This window comes from Macaca mulatta, chromosome 20, assembly GCF_049350105.2.
Source record: "Macaca mulatta isolate MMU2019108-1 chromosome 20, T2T-MMU8v2.0, whole genome shotgun sequence".
Lineage (NCBI taxonomy): Eukaryota > Metazoa > Chordata > Mammalia > Primates > Cercopithecidae > Macaca > Macaca mulatta.
Window position 1 is genome coordinate 1,931,569 of NC_133425.1, and position 14,608 is coordinate 1,946,176.

Here is a 14,608-nt window from a genome sequence, read left to right on the forward strand (position 1 = left end):
CGATTGGCCGGGGCGCCGCAGGCCCCGCCCCCTTCCCGACCCTCTCCAAGGCGGCCAGGGCGCCCCGGCTGCGCGGCGGGCGGAGCGGCCGCAGGCATGGGGGCTTCGCCGGGGCCGGGCGGCCGGCGCGCCGGGCTGCTCCCGCCGCCGCCCGGACCCGCGCCCCGCCGGGGCAGCGGTAGTGGGAGCCCCAACTACCCGGACGCCGCCCGCCGCGCCATGGGGTTCCCGGCCCCGGCGCTGCTCTGCGCGCTGTGCTGCGGCCTCCTCGCCCCGGCCGCCCGCGCCGGCTACTCCGAGGAGCGCTGCAGCTGGAGGGGCAGGTACGGCCCGGGCGGGGGGCTGTCCCCGCACTTGGGACGGGGTGCGCTGCGGCCCAGACCCCCCAGGCGCCCCTCGGAGCGCGCAGAGCGCTTGTCCAGTTTCCCCCTCCGCGAGGCGGCCCCGGGAGGCTGCGGGGGCTGCGCCGGGCCGGGACTCACCCCCGCCTCAGCGCCCCGTCCCGTCCTGTCCCCAGCGGCCTCACCCAGGAGCCCGGCAGCGTGGGGCAGCTGGCCCTGGCCTGTGCGGAGGGCGCGGTTGAGTGGCTGTACCCGGCTGGGGCGCTGCGCCTGACCCTGGGCGGCCCCGACCCCAGCGCGCGGCCCAGCATCGCCTGTCTGCGGCCGGTGCGACCCTTCGCGGGCGCCCAGGTCTTCGCGGAGCGCGCAGGGGGCGCCCTGGAGCTGCTGCTGGCCGAAGGCCCGGGCCCGGCAGGGGGCCGCTGCGTGCGCTGGGGTCCCCGCGAGCGCCGGGCCCTCTTCCTGCAGGCCACGCCACACCGGGACATCAGCCGCCGCGTGGCCGCCTTCCGCTTTGAGCTGCGCGAGGACGGGCGCCCCGAGCTGCCCCCGCAGGCCCACGGTCTCGGCGCAGACGGTGAGTGGCGGTCTGGGTGAGACGGGGTGGGAGTTCCGAAGTGTCACCCTGCCTGGGCTTGGCGGGAATGTGCCTTGTCGGCCCCACTGTAGAGGGAAAAAGTGAGCTCCAAGGGTTGAATGGACTTGTCAAAGGCCACACAGCCAGGGACTGCCCGGGAAGGATGGCCTTCCCGCCCTCCCTCCCCGATTCATCTCGGGAAGGAACTGGCAGGAGCAGAGTGGAAGAAAGGGGAGACCGAGCAGGGCAACCCTGGGGCTCTGGTCCCTGAAGGGTTAGGGGAGGGGATGGTGGGGGCAGAATCAAAGCCTCGGGCCAAAGCTGTCCGGGGCTCCCTGGCCCAGCAGTGACCTCTCTCCCCTCCCCCAGCCCAACCAACAAAAGTCCAGTGTGCAGCCCGGTCACCATGGAGACGCCACCCGCCTCCCTTCAGGGCACCAGGCCCAGCTCTTGGCTCTCCTGGAGCTTGGCACCTGACCCTGAAAGGGATGGGCTCTCACTATTCTGCCCCCTGGCCCTGGGCCAGGGACCCCAGACCACCCTTCCTCTGCCCCCACCTCCTATCACCCTAGCTGGGCTGCTGCTCTTCAGGCCCCAGATTCGGGAAAGTAGAGGGGTCCCAGATGCTAGGGTGCGTCTTCAGACGGGGGTGCAGAAGGGCAGCCCAGGACAGCTGATTGCTAGGCACGGCCCCCAGGCCCATGTCTGTGCCCATTCCTGCCTTGGAGATGCCTGCAGGTGTGTTTCCTGAGTACAGGTGTCGCCCAGGGCATGCACACTTGCTGTGTGGCTCCCTGGGACCCCCAGGTGCCATCAGGCCCTGAGCGCGGGCTCTGCTCATTTGCCCACTGCCTCCTGCCGCCTGTGCAAACAAGGGACGGGGCCTGAGGTGCTGCTGGGAGAGGGCAGGGTCTGTCCTCACCACCCCCTCTGCATGCCAGGTGCCTGCAGGCCCTGCAGCGATGCTGAGCTGCTCCTGGCCGCATGCACCAGCGACTTCGGTGAGTGTCCCCACCATGGGGGGAGCTTGGAGCCTGCCTTCCCCTGAATGCCCACCCCAGCCACATGCCTCCCCGCAGTAATTCACGGGATCATCCATGCGGTTGCCCATGACGTGGACCTGCAGGAGTCTGTCATCACCGTGATGGCTGCCCGTGTCCTCCGCCAGACACTGCCGCTGTTCGGGAGGCGGGGATCCGGGGAGGAGGGGCTGACCTCCATTCGTACCCCACTGCGCTGTGGCGTCCGCCCAGGCCCAGGCACCTTCCTCTTCATGGGCTGGAGCCGCTTCGGGGAGGCCTGGCTGGGCTGTGCCCCACGATTCCAGGAGTTCCGCCGTGTCTACGAGGCTGCCCGCACTGCCCACCTCCACCCCTGTGAGGTGGCGCTGCACTGAGGGGCCAGATGCTGGGAGGGGCTGGTAGGAGGGAGGGTGGGGGGCCCCACTGCTTTGGAGGTGATGGGGACTATCAATAAGAACTTTGTTCACACAAGCTGCTATGGACCTGGTCTGCTGTGTCCAGCCCAGCGTTGGGCCTGCCTTGCAGCTGTGAGGACGGCTCCAATTCCTGCCTCTGGCGGGAGAATGACACTCAGGGGAATGGTATCTTGTTCAAGACCATTTGGCAACTGAGAGGGAGAGCAAATGTGAGGAGGAGCTACACCCACATTCTGGGGAGGGGCTGCCGCTGGGTGGGGGCACATGGGGACCTGCACTCATGCAAGCTTCTGCTCTGCTGCACCCACCAGCCCCGTCCTTGCCTGTGCCCTAGCCCGCTACCCTGGCTGGCTCCCACTTGCCTCCCATGCCAGGTGCTTCTGGGGCTCAGCAGGAGAAGAAAGGGGCAGAGGAGCATAGGGTCCCTCGGGTATGGTGGGGGCAGGCGGGCACACAGTGCTCCGGCTCTGAGCCAGGCCTGTGAGGGAAGGGGCTGCCGTCTGGCAGGGTGCCGACTTCCCCCGTGGCCGCTGTGAGCCCGCAGAGTCATCCTTGGCCCCGTCCCGCCCTTGGGGAAGAATGGGCCCCTCTGTCCGCAGGCCCCTTCGACGTGCTGAGCATCCAGACGCGGCGAGGAGCCCGTAGGGTGTGGGGTCCCCTCTGCAGGGTCCTGCTTGTTGCCTGTTTCCGGCAGGCAGGGTGCACAATGGGTTCTCTAAGGACCGTTTCCCGCCACTGGCCCCATTGTCACTGTCTCCGCCTTCCTCCTCAGCCTTTCAGCCACATAAAGGGCCAGTGAGGTTTGGGACAGCCACAGCCCAAGGTCCCGAGGCTAAAAGCCCCTGGGTGGGGGTGTTCCAGGCCCCCTGGCCCTGTGCGAGCTGCCTCCTCTCACCCCAACCCCTCGGATCCTGGGAAAGAGACAGTCACAGCTGAAGGGCCAGGGGACCCCTGGGCTGAGGCCCAGAAATGGCTTTCCGTTCTCGCCTGGGCCAGGGGTGGGGGTGGAGGCCAGAGGCCCTGCCCAGGCAGACGCAGCCCCCAGCTTTCAAGGGGGAAACTGAGACTGTGTGAGGGACACAGCTGTGCAGAGCCCACAAACACGGTCCTTTCTCCAGGTGGGCGGATATAGATGCCTGGTAAGTGCCATGCTCTCTGTGGACACCTGGGGGGTCACCTCCAGCGCCGTCCTGGGACTTCCATGGGGCAGGCTGTCTGAAAGTTGCACGTGCAAGTTACCCCTTCACACAGATCGCCTGCCTGCCACAGGGCTGACAAGGACAGGCGTCATGCACTGCGGGGGGTCCTCTCACCTTCTGCCCCTCCTCAGGTTCCTTGCTGCTTCTCTCCTCTCCCCAGAGTCCCAACTGGCATGCTGAGGGCTCAGACACAGGACCGCTCCTCTGGGGCAGCCAGCCTCCAATAACCCCTGAACAACCTCCACTTTTCCATCTCCAACCCTGAGCACTTCCTGGGACCCACAGCCTTACATCCACCTGCCCCCAGCCCAAACATCCACAAAGAGTAGAGGAGGAGGTAGCCCGTGTGCCCTCCCGCACCGCCTCCTCCACTCCTGTCTTGGGGAGGCTTTCCCATGGGCCGAGCAACCCCCTCACCTTTGGCACCTGCCCTGCTTCTCTGGCCAGCTTTCTACCAACCTCCCCTTTTCGGCCACACCCAAGTCCACCTGTTCACAAATAGCCGGGGTGGGCCCTGGCCACACCCTGGCCTCTACCCACCTATCCCAGGAAGTGCCTGAGCCCTGCACCTACAGACCCTCCCAGAGAAATCCCTGGCTTTGCAACCAGCCATCTTCTCATGAGACACAGGCAGACGCAGGGCCACAGGAGCACCATGGTGCCCCAGTGGGTCTTGGAGCATTAGGCCAGGGGCTTCATGCCTGCCCTGGGGAAGGGTGGCCAAAGTGGCATGGGAGATAGGGAGATGGTGTGGGTGAGCACATGGGCAGGAGCTACAGGAGCCTGGGGCCTGTGGATCACAGACACCTCCAGGCAAGTGCCAATTCACACAGGCACAGGTGGCTGGGGGTTGCCCAAAGACCAAGAAGCAGAGTGCCTGGTGTGGACGTGAGAGGAGTGGGAAGGCCGGGTGTGGGGCTCACGCCTGCAATCCCAGCACTTTGGGAGGCCGAGGCGGGCGGACCATGAGGTCAGGAGATGGAGACTATCCTGGCCAACATGGTGAAACCCAGTCTCTTATAAAACACAAAAAATTGGCCGGGCGTGGTGGCATGCACCTGTAATCCCAGCTACTCAGATGGCTGAGGCAGAGGAATCACTTGAACCTGGGAGGCAGAAGTTGCAGTGAGACAAGATTGCGCCACTGCACTCCAACCTGGGCGACAGAGTGAGACTCAGTCTCAAAAAAAAAAAAAAAAAAAAGAAAAAGAAAAAAAGATGAGTGGAGAGTGCACACTAGAGCCAGTTAGGTACATTCATCCAATAAGCTTTTCCCCAGTGCTTCCTAGGTAACTGCTCTAGGTGCAGGAAACAATGCAGGCAGCAGGACAGGAATGGGCTGTCAGCTCCCCCTAGAGCTCAGTGTACACCCTTCCTTTCCTGGGAGGGCTGTTCCAGGCCCCCAGGGGACAGTACACACTGCGCTGGGTAGGGCTGGTGCCAACATGTGGGTAGGGCTGGTGCCAACATGTGGGCAGGCCTGTGAGACACTCTGCATTTGGGGGCTGTGGTCTGGGGAATACCCTTGTCTGGAAGCAGCCTCTCTCCCTGCAAGGGCTCCCGACCCCAGCCACGGATACTTAAGGAAGAGCCAGGCCAGGGCGCGCACAGGCAATCGCCGACATCCGTGGCTGTCCAGCCCTACCCTGGGTGTGGAGGTCGTGGCCCAGCTGCCTGACCCAGAGCTCAGCTCTTCCATTTGCACCTCCCACCCCCGGCTTCACAAGGTCACCTCCAGGAACTCGGTCTTTTTGTGTGTTGTTTTCTGGAGAAGGAAGGTGATCTCCCAACTCCCGGGGCTGTCTGCCTCCCCTGCAGCTGGGCAGGCGACAGAGGCCCCCCACCTGTGACATCCGGCTTTCCTCCCACCACACTCGCCTGAGAGCCAGCATCTGTTTTCTTGGGCTTGCTCAAGCTCTCCTCCGTGTCAGCCCCTCCTCCATGCCCTTCTCCCTCAGACCCCAGCCCCCCATCCCTTTCCCGCCCACTGGGGTTCATCGCTCAGGCTGCAGGAGGAAACTGGAAGGACGTCCTCCAGGGGTCTGGCTGGCGCTGGGTGTCCGAGTCAGTTGAGCGCCCCCCACCAGTCTCCCCGAGGCAGTCATGGGTGTGCTGCCGCCTGGACGATGTCTCATCCCGGGGAGCGGTTTTCCCACCGGCTCCCTGGGCTCCAGCTGCCCCACGCGAGCCCCCGTTTGCTTCTGGGGCCAAGGCAGGCTTCCCTTCCTTCCACGCCAAAGACGCGCAGCCACGTTTCCCTGGGCCTCTAGCCCGTGAGATCGCCGGGTGTATCCCGACTCCCGCCGGGACGTGCGCTCCCCCAGGGCAGGGCCTGCCTGTCCCCTTCCGCGGGTCGCCAGCAGCCAGCACAGGCCGCAGACAGCGGTCCGCAGAGCGGACCAAGGAAGCCGACCCTGGCAGGCTTGGAGCGGAACAGGGCGGGGCAGAGCCCGCGAGGCTGCCGCTCGCCGGAACCCGCGGGAGGGCAGCCGGGCCGGGCGGAGCGCACCGCGCGCCGGACCGACCGCGCCGGCTCTGCCGGCCACTTCCGGTGTTGCGCGGCGGCTCCCGGCAGAAGGGGAAGGGCAAACCGCCAGCTCCGGGCCAGGGTGCGAAGGCCGCGGACCCGAGCCGGGAACGACCTTGGGCGGACGACCCTGAGCCGCGCGTCCCGCAGCCATGGAGCAGGACGACCCGGCCGAAGCGCTGACGGAGCTACGCGAGCGGCGGCTGGGCGCGCTGGAGCTGCTGCAGGCTGCGGCCGGCTCGGGCTTGGCGGCCTACGCGGTGTGGGCGCTGCTGCTCCAGCCCGGCTTCCGGCGCGTGCCGCTGCGGCTGCAGGTGCGGGGCGGGACCAGGTCGGGGGCGGGGCCGGGTAGGGGAGCGCGGCTGCCGCTCAGGGTCTCAAGGTCTGGGCGGGGCCGGGGTGAGCTCCGCCCCACGTCGAGTGGTTCGGGCCGGGAGCGGCCAGTGGACTCCCGCCGCCTCCCGGTCCAGGTGCCCTACGTTGGCGCGAGCGCGCGGCAGGTGGAGCACGTGTTGTCGCTGCTGCGAGGCCGCCCCGGAAAAACGGTGGATTTGGGCTCTGGCGACGGCAGGATCGTAAGTGCCCGTGTCTGGGTCTTCGCTGCCCCACACCCCCTACCTGCCGGCGGGCGCCCCTGTCCCCATCCTGGTTCCCACACTCTCGGTGCCCACAGGTGCTGGCGGCCCACAGGTGCGGCCTCCGCCCAGCCGTGGGCTACGAGCTGAACCCGTGGCTGGTGGCGCTGGCGCGGCTGCACGCCTGGAGGGCCGGCTGTGCCGGCAGCGTCTGCTATCGCCGCAAGGATCTCTGGAAGGTAACCTGGGGAGCCCTGGCCACCCGCTGACAGCCCAGGGTGCGGCTGACACCTGCCAGGGCTGGGGGCCGGGACTCGGAAGCTGCCGTTACCCCGTGCCCACCAGGCCTGTTCCCCGCTGGGGCAACTCCTCTTCCGGCAGGTGAGCCTGAGGGACTGCCGCAACGTGTCTGTGTTCCTGGCCCCTAGCGTGGTAGGTCTGGGGTTGCCAGCCCTGCTGGGAAGTTCCAGCCACACCCCAGGGTGTTTGCTGCTCTGAGGCCTGGGCCCGCCGGGTGGGTGCAAGGCTTGGGGGCCCCGCCCCCCCAACTCTGCTGCTCTCTCCCTCAGCTCCCACTGCTGGAGGACAAGCTGAGAGCAGAGCTGCCTGCCGGGGCCCGCGTGGTGTCTGGGCGCTTCCCGCTCCCCACCTGGCAGCCTGTGGCCGTGGCTGGCGAGGGCCTGGACCGAGTCTGGGCCTACGATGTTCCTGGGGGTGGGCAGGCTGGGGAGGCCGTCTCCTCACGGATACCCATCCAGGCTGCCCCCTGACCTAGTTCTGCCTCCGTCCTGGGGGCCCTTGTTTCTCAGGCCAGCTGAGTGTTCAAATACGATAAAGACTCTGTGGGTTGTATCCCGACTCATGTTTCGTGGGAGACGGGGTGGGAGGGCTCCATGCTGGCTGTGATGGGCTCTGCTCTGGTCCTGGGAGACGGGCTAGTGGCTGCCGGTCCTTGGATGCTGGAGCTTGGCTGGAGGCACAGCCCCCACTTTCCAGGGGTTCCCTGAACCTGCCAGCTTCCTCAGCCTCAGGATTTCTTGCTTGTACCTGCTCAGAGGGACCATGCTTAAGTGATCTGCCCATCTGTGGATGGGTCTGCCTCTAGTGCCTGAGGCAGCCGTCATCCTCCATTCCGGCCAGACCAGGGCCCTGGGGTCACACCGTGCTCCCTCTCGAGAGCCCACCTGCCCAGGTGCTGGTCCACGTACTCCTGTAGCTCAGAAAGTTGCTCTTCAGCCACCGTGGCCCGGACCAGCAGCTGTGCCCGCTCCCGTTCCAGCTCTGCCTGCCATGGGGGTATAAACCATGAGCTGGGGCACGGCGTGAGGAGGGGCCTGGGCCAGCCCTTGCCTCCTACCTGGGTGCTGCGGGAGAAGTCCCGGAGCTTCTGGTGGATCTGGGCCCAGGACGCAGCGTCCAGGCCCCTGTGAGGGGAGAGGAAAGGAGGAGTGGTTTCAGACCTGTGATGGTGCTGAGTCAGGTTCCCAGAGCCGGGAGGGGACACCTGGGAGTGAGTGAGGGAGGCGTTGGCCCCCCATGCTCCTGTGGCCCAGCCTAGGCCTTGGAGCCATCCGTGTGTGGGGGCAGCCTGGGCCCAAGGGGTCTGCTGGCTGCTCAGGGAGGGCTAAACCACAAGGCTGGCCCAGACAGTGACCCCAGCGTCAACAGGGATGCCACCCCCACACGGGTGTGCCCTAAACCCTGGGAGATGGTCCTTGGGGAGCCCTGCCCATTGTACAGCTGCGAACATGGAGGCCCAGTGGCAAGGGCTGGCCAGGTCACCAGGCACCCTGCTCCCACCCCCCGTGTCCTCCAGGTCTCAGCGGAAACCTCCCTCAGGTGTGCTCTCTCTGATCCTCTGTGTTTAAGGCCAGCTCCACCTGCAGCAGCTCCTCTTCCCTCTCCTGTGATTATCAGTGTCCCCGGGCCCCACGGAGGGACCCCAGTGTGGGGACGTGCCACTGAGTGTGTTGCCGTGACCAGACTTTGCCTGGCAGGGGCTTGGTGGAGCCACTGGGAGCCCCAGGGTGCAGGTGTTGCACTCTCTGCCCATCCCCCACAAGTCTCCCTCACACCCATGAGGGCACTCACTGTGGCTCTGATGTTCCCCCCTGGGAGGCTCCACCGGGTCCCTTCTGTGGGGATGAGAGCAGTGCCTCAGGCCCGCCGTGCTGTACAGGTTTGTGGTGGGGACAGCTCAGTTGGCTGAACAAGGCAGGCCCCTCAGAAGCCTGGGGCTGAGCTCTCTTTTGAGCCCAGGATGAGGCCTGGGGCAAGTTCTGGGGCCAAGGCCAGTGTGGGTCAGCGGGTGGGTGGGGGACACCTGGGCCTGGAGCTTCTAGGGGTCTCTAGCCTCACCTGGTCCTCCCGATGGCTGAAGTCAGTGACCAGGGGCACGGGCAATGGTTCCAGGTCCAAGCTGGCTGCGCCAAAAATAGCTTGGGGGTTCCCAGGTGCCCTGTCAGCGTAGACCAGTGTCTGTCTTGGGCCACTCCTGCTGCACACCAAGCCTTTGAGACACAGGCTTAAAGACCCACAGATGCCTGATGCCTCCCACCCCAGCGGGGCCCACCTGTAGGCAGCCAACAGCTCCTCATGCCTGCGGCTCAGATCCACCAGCCGCTTGTGGTAGGTGCGGGCAGCCCGGGCCAGCTGCTGCTCACGGCTTCGGTGCGCTGCCCGGATGTCCTCCAGAGTGGCCTCCAGGAATGTCCGGAGGGCCGTGGTGGCTGGCGCCTGGCCTGCACTGTCTGCGTGCTCCTGGAGGTGGCGGGCTGTGTCCGCGTGGGGCCCACCCCCCATCTCTCCAACCATCCCCCCACCCCAGCAGGCTGAGTAGTGTGGGTGCCCCGGGGTCTCCCTGAAGCTATCCAACACACCCAGGCCAGGCTTGGGCTCCCCAGGCCTCAGGGTGCTCCTGCAGGGCTCACCGCCGCCTCCCGAGCGCAGTGCTGCAGCCGCAGGACGTACTCATCCTTCAGCGTCTTGAGCTGCAGCTGCAGCCGGGCGTTCTCGGCCTCTGCCTGTCGGAGCTGGCCTCGGCAGCTGCACAGCACCTGGGGTGGAGGCAGCCCTCATCCTGTGCCCTTGGAGTGGACCCCGGCTGAGTTTTTGGGGCCCCACCCTCCAGGTCTCCAAGCAGGCAGGGCAGGGCCTCACCACAGCCTGTGTGGCCAGTTGCTGTCCAGCTGCTCTGGCCTCCTCTCGGGCTCCCTGCAGCTGCCGGCCCAGGGCTTCCCTGAGGACACAGAGGTGAGGCTCAGGCCCACGGTGAGGGGTTCTCTCTGCTCCGGGATGGGGCCCCAGGTGAGACAGCCACTCACACACGAGTCTCCAGTGCCTGCTGCCGGGCCTCCTGACGCTCCAGCGCCCACTTCACTTGTTTCTGCAGTTGCTCCTGGCCTCCCAGCAGCTGTGGGGTATATAGGGCTGGCTGGACGAGACCCTAGGTTTGGAGTCCCAGGTGCTGCCCTCTCCCCTGAGCTAGGTGGCTACACACTCACGCCATTCCCCAGCCTCTGCTGCTCATTCTCGGGGTTCGTGGCGTTCTTAGGCTGCACCTGAATGGAACGGAGGGCAGGGAGGGCTAAGGGGTGGGTGAGCCCCAGTCTCAGTGAGGCCCCTGCTGAGGCTTCCCTCTGGCCTCTCCCAGCCAGGCCCTCTGTGTGCTCATGTGACCTGGAGTCTGCAGTCATCAGAGTGTCCAGGCACCTGGGCTTTGTGTCTTAGCTCTTGGGCTGGTGCCCAGCGGTGCATGGGGTCAGCCTCCACTGGGACCGCACAGCCCTGGCTGGTGTGATCTCCATGCAGCTCCAGCTCCAGCACCCGGCTCTCCAGTCGAAGGATCTGTAGGACAACTGGCATGAGCGGGTACACCTGCCTGCGGGCCACCTGGGGGAGGTGAACATTCACCTGGTGCACGCTCAGGGACACGCAGCACTCACAGGGCAGGCCAAGACCCACAGATGCCATGTGCGTGTGCACACCCGTGCAGGGCACGTGTCCTGGGCCTGCACCCGTCTGTCCCCCATGCACTGAGGCTGGCTCACACGGCTGCTCACCTCACTCTTCAGCTGAAAGATTTCAGCCTCATGCTGCTCCTGTAGGCGGTGGGTTGTGATCTGAATGTCGACCAGCTCCTTGGAGATCTGTGGGTGGCCAGGTGAGAGGTGGCATCTGTGGAGCCCTGCTGGCACCCTCCCTCATAGCACCCTGGGGCCCCACACCCACCTGCAGCTGCTGCTCCTCACTGAGCACCAGATCTGGTGGGACCTCTGCTTCCAGGCTGGTGGCCCACGCCGTGGTGCCCCACGCTGTGGTGCCCCCAGGAGCTCCTGGCAGCCAGTCCTTGGCTCGTAGCACAACCTGGGGAGGCACCGCCACCCATTCCCCAGGTGGGTCCCTGGAGCGGTGGCCCCACTCCCATGCAGTTACTGACCCCCTCTCCCTGCCTGGCTGAGCAGCAAAAGTTCCTCCCTTGGCTGAGATTAGACCCAGGGTGCAGGCACCTGCACCTTCCTGGCCCCTGGGGGAAAGGGCAGACTCCAGCCCCGTGGCAGGAGTGGTGCGTCCCAGAGGACTCACGTTGTCCACCCGCCGAGGGGGAGGTCCAGGCCTGGGGCCTGTGGTGGCTGCGTGCTCCATAGGCAAGGGGACCCTGGCCAGCTCCGAGCCCGGTGCCGCCTCCACGCTTGGCCTCCCTATGGCGGCTGCTGCCACAAGCACTGCTGCGTGCGTTGCCAAGGCCTCTGTTGGTTCCAAGTGACTCCCAGGGCCCCGCCCACAGTGGCAGGCCAGACCTGTGGTTGTGGAGGAGGAAGGACAGCTCTTCTTCTCCGTGCCTCCGTTTCCCCATCTGGGGAATGCGGCCCAGCGCCCCCTGCACATTCCCTGTGCAGATGGAACCAGGTGCGTGAAAGCACCCAGCCTTGACGCTGCGGACAAGCACGCAGAATGGAGCAGCAGCCCGCCCGCAGGATGCCCTGAGCTACACTCGCTGGACACCTTCTGTGTACCTAGCAGTGCTGGCTGAGCCCCGGACGGGGAGGTATGTCTCTGCACCTCCGGCCTGAGAAGCGGGGCGCGCAGGTCCCAATCAGGGGCCAGAGAACTCGGAAACGACTGGCTCAGCCGGGGCGTTCCGGAGGGCTTTCTGGAGGAGGTGCCAGCGCCGGGCGCGGCGGGGTCGGAGCGCGCGCGCGGCGCCCCACCGGGCACGCGCACCCCCGGCGGCGGGCCTTGTGGTCTCACCGCGCGCAGGATCCGGGCCCGGCGGGGGCGGGGCGCGTCCGCGGAGGGGGGCGGTTGGCTGCTCCCGAGCCCGGCGCCGCGCTCCGTCCAGACCCCGTGACCGGCAGCCGAGGCCCCGCCTCCGTCTGTCTGTCCTTCGGGCCGTCAGCGCAGCAGTGCGGGTGAGGCGGGCGGCGGGGGAACGCGGCTGCCCGGGGTCAGGGGTCTTGCGGCGGCAGGGCGGGGGGCCGAGGGGCGGGGCCTGGCAGGAAGGCGTGGCCTTCGGGGACTGCGGCTCGGCCTGGGGGCGGAGCCGGGGCGGGTTGGGGACCGGCCGGGTTCCGCTCCTACTGGAGCCCGGTGCGTGGAATTCCACGCGAGTGCCGGGGAGTTCCTAGGGAGCCGGGCTCCTCATTTGGCCCCCAGCGTGTTGACCGAGCCCGCTTCGCACAGACCTTCCTAGAGTGTGGAGAGCGGGCCCCGCCCTGAAGGGGCACCGTGGGCTGGGGGGCTTGTTTTGGAGCAGGCACGGGTGGCCGAGCTTCGTGACCATGAAGGTCAAGGTCATCCCCGTGCTCGAGGACAACTACATGTACCTGGTCATCGAGGAGATCACGCGCGAGGCGGTGGCCGTGGACGTGGCCGTGCCCAAGAGGGTGAGGGCAGGCCGCGGGCAGCAGGGACCCCGCCGTGACCCTCGAGAGCCTCCCCTACCCCCCTGGCAGGAGCGAGCCCCCACGTGCAGTGCTCTCTGGGCGTCATTGGCGGCTGGGGTTCCTCGATTATTTCGGGGCTCCCTGAAGTTAGGGCGCCTCTGGCCTCCGCCCTTTCGCTGCTGCCTGGTGGTCTCCGCACGGGCTGGGCGCAGTCACCGCCCGCTGGGTCCCCGTTCCCTGGCGCTGCCCCGGGCAATGGCCAGCCTGGGGCAGGACCTGGCGCCCCGATATGGAGGGGGTGGCCCACTGGGACCGTCTGTGTTATCGTCACTCCCGTCCCTTTCAGCTGCTGGAAATCGTGGGCCGGGAGGAGGTGTCTCTGACTGCCGTGCTGACCACCCACCATCACTGGTGAGCGCCGGCGGGGCGGGGGAGGCGGGAGGACGCCGCCGCCCTGTCCCACCCCGACCTAACCCGGACCCCGCCCGCCCGCCCGCAGGGACCACGCGCGGGGAAACCCGGAGCTGGCGCGGCTGCGTCCCGGGCTGGCGGTGCTGGGCGCGGACGAGCGCATCTTCTCGCTGACGCGCAGGCTGGCGCACGGCGAGGAGCTGCGGGTGAGCGCGCGCCCCCTGGAGGGGCGGGGAGGGCGCCCCGGTTCCGCCCGCCCTCACAGGTCTGCGCGCTCCTCCGCTGCAGTTCGGGGCCATCCACGTGCGCTGCCTCCTGACGCCCGGCCACACCTCCGGCCACATGAGCTACTTCCTGTGGGAGGACGATTGCCCGGACCCACCCGCCTTGTTCTCGGGTACCCGCAGCGCAGAGCGTGCCCACCCCGCCTCCCGCCGGCCCCGCCCCATCTGCTCTGACCCGCCCTCCCCCGCCAGGGGACGCGCTGTCGGTGGCCGGCTGCGGCTCGTGCCTGGAGGGCAGCGCCCAGCAGATGTACCAGAGCCTGGCCGAGCTGGGCACCCTGCCCCCCGAGACGGTGAGCGGGCCTGGGCCCTCCCCTCCTCTCCCGTGGGCGCAGGCCCCACGCTCCGCACTTGCACTGTGCCAGGGGTGCAGAGTGAATGCCCACCTGAGGGCAGCCGGCGAGGGGAGGCCACGCCAGCGGCGCGAGCACTTTCCCCGCGCGCTCACCGAGCGTTCTTCCTCCAGAAGGTGTTCTGCGGCCACGAGCACACGCTTAGCAACCTGGAGTTTGCGCAGAAAGTAGAGCCGTGCAACGACCACGTGAGAGCCAAGCTGTCCTGGGCTAAGGCACGGCCCCTTTCCGGCCTCGGCAAGAGGGTGGGGGGCACAGGCTTTGGGGGGCTTTCAGAGAAGGCCCAATGGTGACCAGGGCCTGTGGTCACTCCAGAAGAGGGATGAGGATGACGTGCCCACAGTGCCGTCGACTCTGGGCGAGGAGCGCCTCTACAACCCCTTCCTGCGGGTGGCGTGAGTATGGCTGTCGTCCCGGGGCCTCCACCGTCACGTGGACCCTTAGGAAGGCATCTGGGGACCGCGTGTTGGGCTGAGTGAGCATCTTTGGCTTGGGGGAGGCTGCTTATTAAGTGCCTTCCCGCCCGCCCCCGCCACTCGGCACCATCCTCCTGCGTGGGCAGTGGGCCCTGCGTCTCACTGCACTCCTTCCTGCAGAGAGGAGCCGGTGCGCAAGTTCACGGGCAAGGCGGTCCCCGCTGACGTCCTGGAGGCGCTCTACAAGGAGCGGGCGCGCTTCGAACAGGCAGGCGAGCCGCGGCAGCCACAGGCGCGGGCCCTCCTTGCGCTGCAGTGGGGGCTCCTGAGTGCAGCCCCACAGGAGTGACCCATCCAGACCCTCACAGGGCTGGGGCCTGCGTCCCTCCTCGTGACCTCAGCCAGCTGGACCCGCGCGAGGGCCACCTCTGGAACATTCTTTGAGGCCCTGGCCAGCCGTTTGCGCAGCCTCGGAGTGTGCGCCTCGGCAGGCTTGTGCTTCCTGGGTGGACACACAGGACCACTGAGACCTGAGTTTCTGGGAAGCGGGGCGCATGGGGCTTCTGAACTACAAATAAAGCTTCGAAAGGCCGTTCTGTGTT

The 14,608-nt window shown here is 67.2% G+C and overlaps 4 protein-coding genes across 54 annotated transcripts; 3 read left to right on the forward strand and 1 right to left on the reverse strand.

Moving 5' to 3' along the window:
- The first annotated feature begins 70 nt into the window (after positions 1–70).
- On the forward strand, positions 71–2,411 carry METRN (meteorin, glial cell differentiation regulator). The gene is made up of 4 exons (XM_015125230.3): positions 71–323; positions 518–918; positions 1,860–1,919; positions 1,998–2,411. Exons 1-4 carry the CDS (start codon positions 97–99, stop codon positions 2,312–2,314), a joined length of 1,005 nt encoding a protein of 334 aa, XP_014980716.2. The 5' UTR covers positions 71–96; the 3' UTR covers positions 2,315–2,411.
- Positions 2,412–4,634: 2,223 nt separating this feature from the next.
- On the forward strand, positions 4,635–7,509 carry ANTKMT (adenine nucleotide translocase lysine methyltransferase). Of its 3 annotated transcripts, XM_028841389.2 has the most exons (5): positions 4,635–6,396; positions 6,553–6,657; positions 6,756–6,896; positions 7,039–7,089; positions 7,227–7,509. In XM_028841389.2, the coding sequence occupies exons 1-5, from the start codon at positions 6,235–6,237 to the stop codon at positions 7,425–7,427; spliced, it is 660 nt and encodes a 219-aa protein (XP_028697222.1). In that variant the 5' UTR covers positions 4,635–6,234; the 3' UTR covers positions 7,428–7,509. The 3 variants fall into 3 exon arrangements, with proteins under 3 accessions (XP_028697222.1, XP_028697223.1, XP_077841109.1); XM_028841390.2 differs by lacking the exon at positions 7,039–7,089; XM_077984983.1 differs by lacking the exon at positions 6,553–6,657.
- Positions 7,501–14,071, reverse strand: CCDC78 (coiled-coil domain containing 78). 43 transcript variants are annotated; one of them, XM_077984952.1, is made up of 15 exons: positions 13,624–14,071; positions 11,242–11,456; positions 10,888–11,022; positions 10,719–10,805; positions 10,369–10,503; positions 10,161–10,217; positions 9,981–10,069; positions 9,817–9,895; positions 9,588–9,713; positions 9,230–9,417; positions 9,016–9,115; positions 8,749–8,828; positions 8,015–8,081; positions 7,842–7,942; positions 7,501–7,704 (listed from the first exon to the last, which is right to left on the reverse strand). In XM_077984952.1, exons 2-15 carry the CDS (start codon positions 11,299–11,301, stop codon positions 7,593–7,595), a joined length of 1,416 nt encoding a protein of 471 aa, XP_077841078.1. In that variant the 5' UTR covers positions 11,302–11,456; positions 13,624–14,071; the 3' UTR covers positions 7,501–7,592. The 43 variants fall into 43 exon arrangements, with proteins under 43 accessions (XP_077841078.1, XP_077841084.1, XP_077841072.1 ...); XM_077984958.1 differs by having other exon boundaries at positions 7,842–7,938; positions 9,016–9,151; XM_077984946.1 differs by having other exon boundaries at positions 9,016–9,151.
- On the forward strand, positions 11,566–14,598 carry HAGHL (hydroxyacylglutathione hydrolase like). 7 transcript variants are annotated; one of them, XM_077984979.1, is made up of 9 exons: positions 11,566–11,704; positions 12,413–12,542; positions 12,889–12,953; positions 13,042–13,159; positions 13,242–13,350; positions 13,430–13,530; positions 13,704–13,805; positions 13,906–13,985; positions 14,187–14,598. In XM_077984979.1, exons 2-9 carry the CDS (start codon positions 12,438–12,440, stop codon positions 14,353–14,355), a joined length of 849 nt encoding a protein of 282 aa, XP_077841105.1. In that variant the 5' UTR covers positions 11,566–11,704; positions 12,413–12,437; the 3' UTR covers positions 14,356–14,598. The 7 variants fall into 7 exon arrangements, 6 of the variants coding, with proteins under 6 accessions (XP_077841105.1, XP_077841103.1, XP_077841104.1 ...); XR_013411272.1 differs by lacking the exon at positions 11,566–11,704 and adding an exon at positions 12,031–12,068 and having other exon boundaries at positions 13,906–14,065; XM_077984977.1 differs by lacking the exon at positions 11,566–11,704 and adding an exon at positions 12,031–12,103 and having other exon boundaries at positions 12,340–12,542.
- The last annotated feature ends 10 nt before the right edge of the window (positions 14,599–14,608 follow it).

What these genes read in the sequence shown, in the direction of transcription:
- CCDC78 (XM_077984934.1), bottom strand. Translation starts at nt 11,544, where the DNA reads ATGTGCAGGGGGCGCTGGGCCGCATTCCCCAGATGGGGAAACGGAGGC. An exon ending in TCTTTCAGCTGAAGAGTGAG is followed by an intron (nt 10,504 to 10,718) that starts GTGAGCAGCCGT and finishes GTTGTCCTACAG; the next exon opens with ATCCTTCGACTGGAGAGCCG. An exon ending in AACTGGCCACACAGGCTGTG is followed by an intron (nt 9,714 to 9,816) that starts GTGAGGCCCTGC and finishes CCTCCACCCCAG; the next exon opens with GTGCTGTGCAGCTGCCGAGG.
- ANTKMT (XM_028841389.2), top strand. Translation starts at nt 6,235, where the DNA reads ATGGAGCAGGACGACCCGGCCGAAGCGCTGACGGAGCTACGCGAGCGG. An exon ending in GCGTGCCGCTGCGGCTGCAG is followed by an intron (nt 6,397 to 6,552) that starts GTGCGGGGCGGG and finishes CTCCCGGTCCAG; the next exon opens with GTGCCCTACGTTGGCGCGAG. An exon ending in GCCGCAAGGATCTCTGGAAG is followed by an intron (nt 6,897 to 7,038) that starts GTAACCTGGGGA and finishes CTCTTCCGGCAG; the next exon opens with GTGAGCCTGAGGGACTGCCG.
- METRN (XM_015125230.3), top strand. Translation starts at nt 97, where the DNA reads ATGGGGGCTTCGCCGGGGCCGGGCGGCCGGCGCGCCGGGCTGCTCCCG. An exon ending in CGCTGCAGCTGGAGGGGCAG is followed by an intron (nt 324 to 517) that starts GTACGGCCCGGG and finishes TCCTGTCCCCAG; the next exon opens with CGGCCTCACCCAGGAGCCCG. An exon ending in CGCATGCACCAGCGACTTCG is followed by an intron (nt 1,920 to 1,997) that starts GTGAGTGTCCCC and finishes GCCTCCCCGCAG; the next exon opens with TAATTCACGGGATCATCCAT.
- HAGHL (XM_077984979.1), top strand. Translation starts at nt 12,438, where the DNA reads ATGAAGGTCAAGGTCATCCCCGTGCTCGAGGACAACTACATGTACCTG. An exon ending in ACGTGGCCGTGCCCAAGAGG is followed by an intron (nt 12,543 to 12,888) that starts GTGAGGGCAGGC and finishes CGTCCCTTTCAG; the next exon opens with CTGCTGGAAATCGTGGGCCG. An exon ending in GCACCCTGCCCCCCGAGACG is followed by an intron (nt 13,531 to 13,703) that starts GTGAGCGGGCCT and finishes TTCTTCCTCCAG; the next exon opens with AAGGTGTTCTGCGGCCACGA.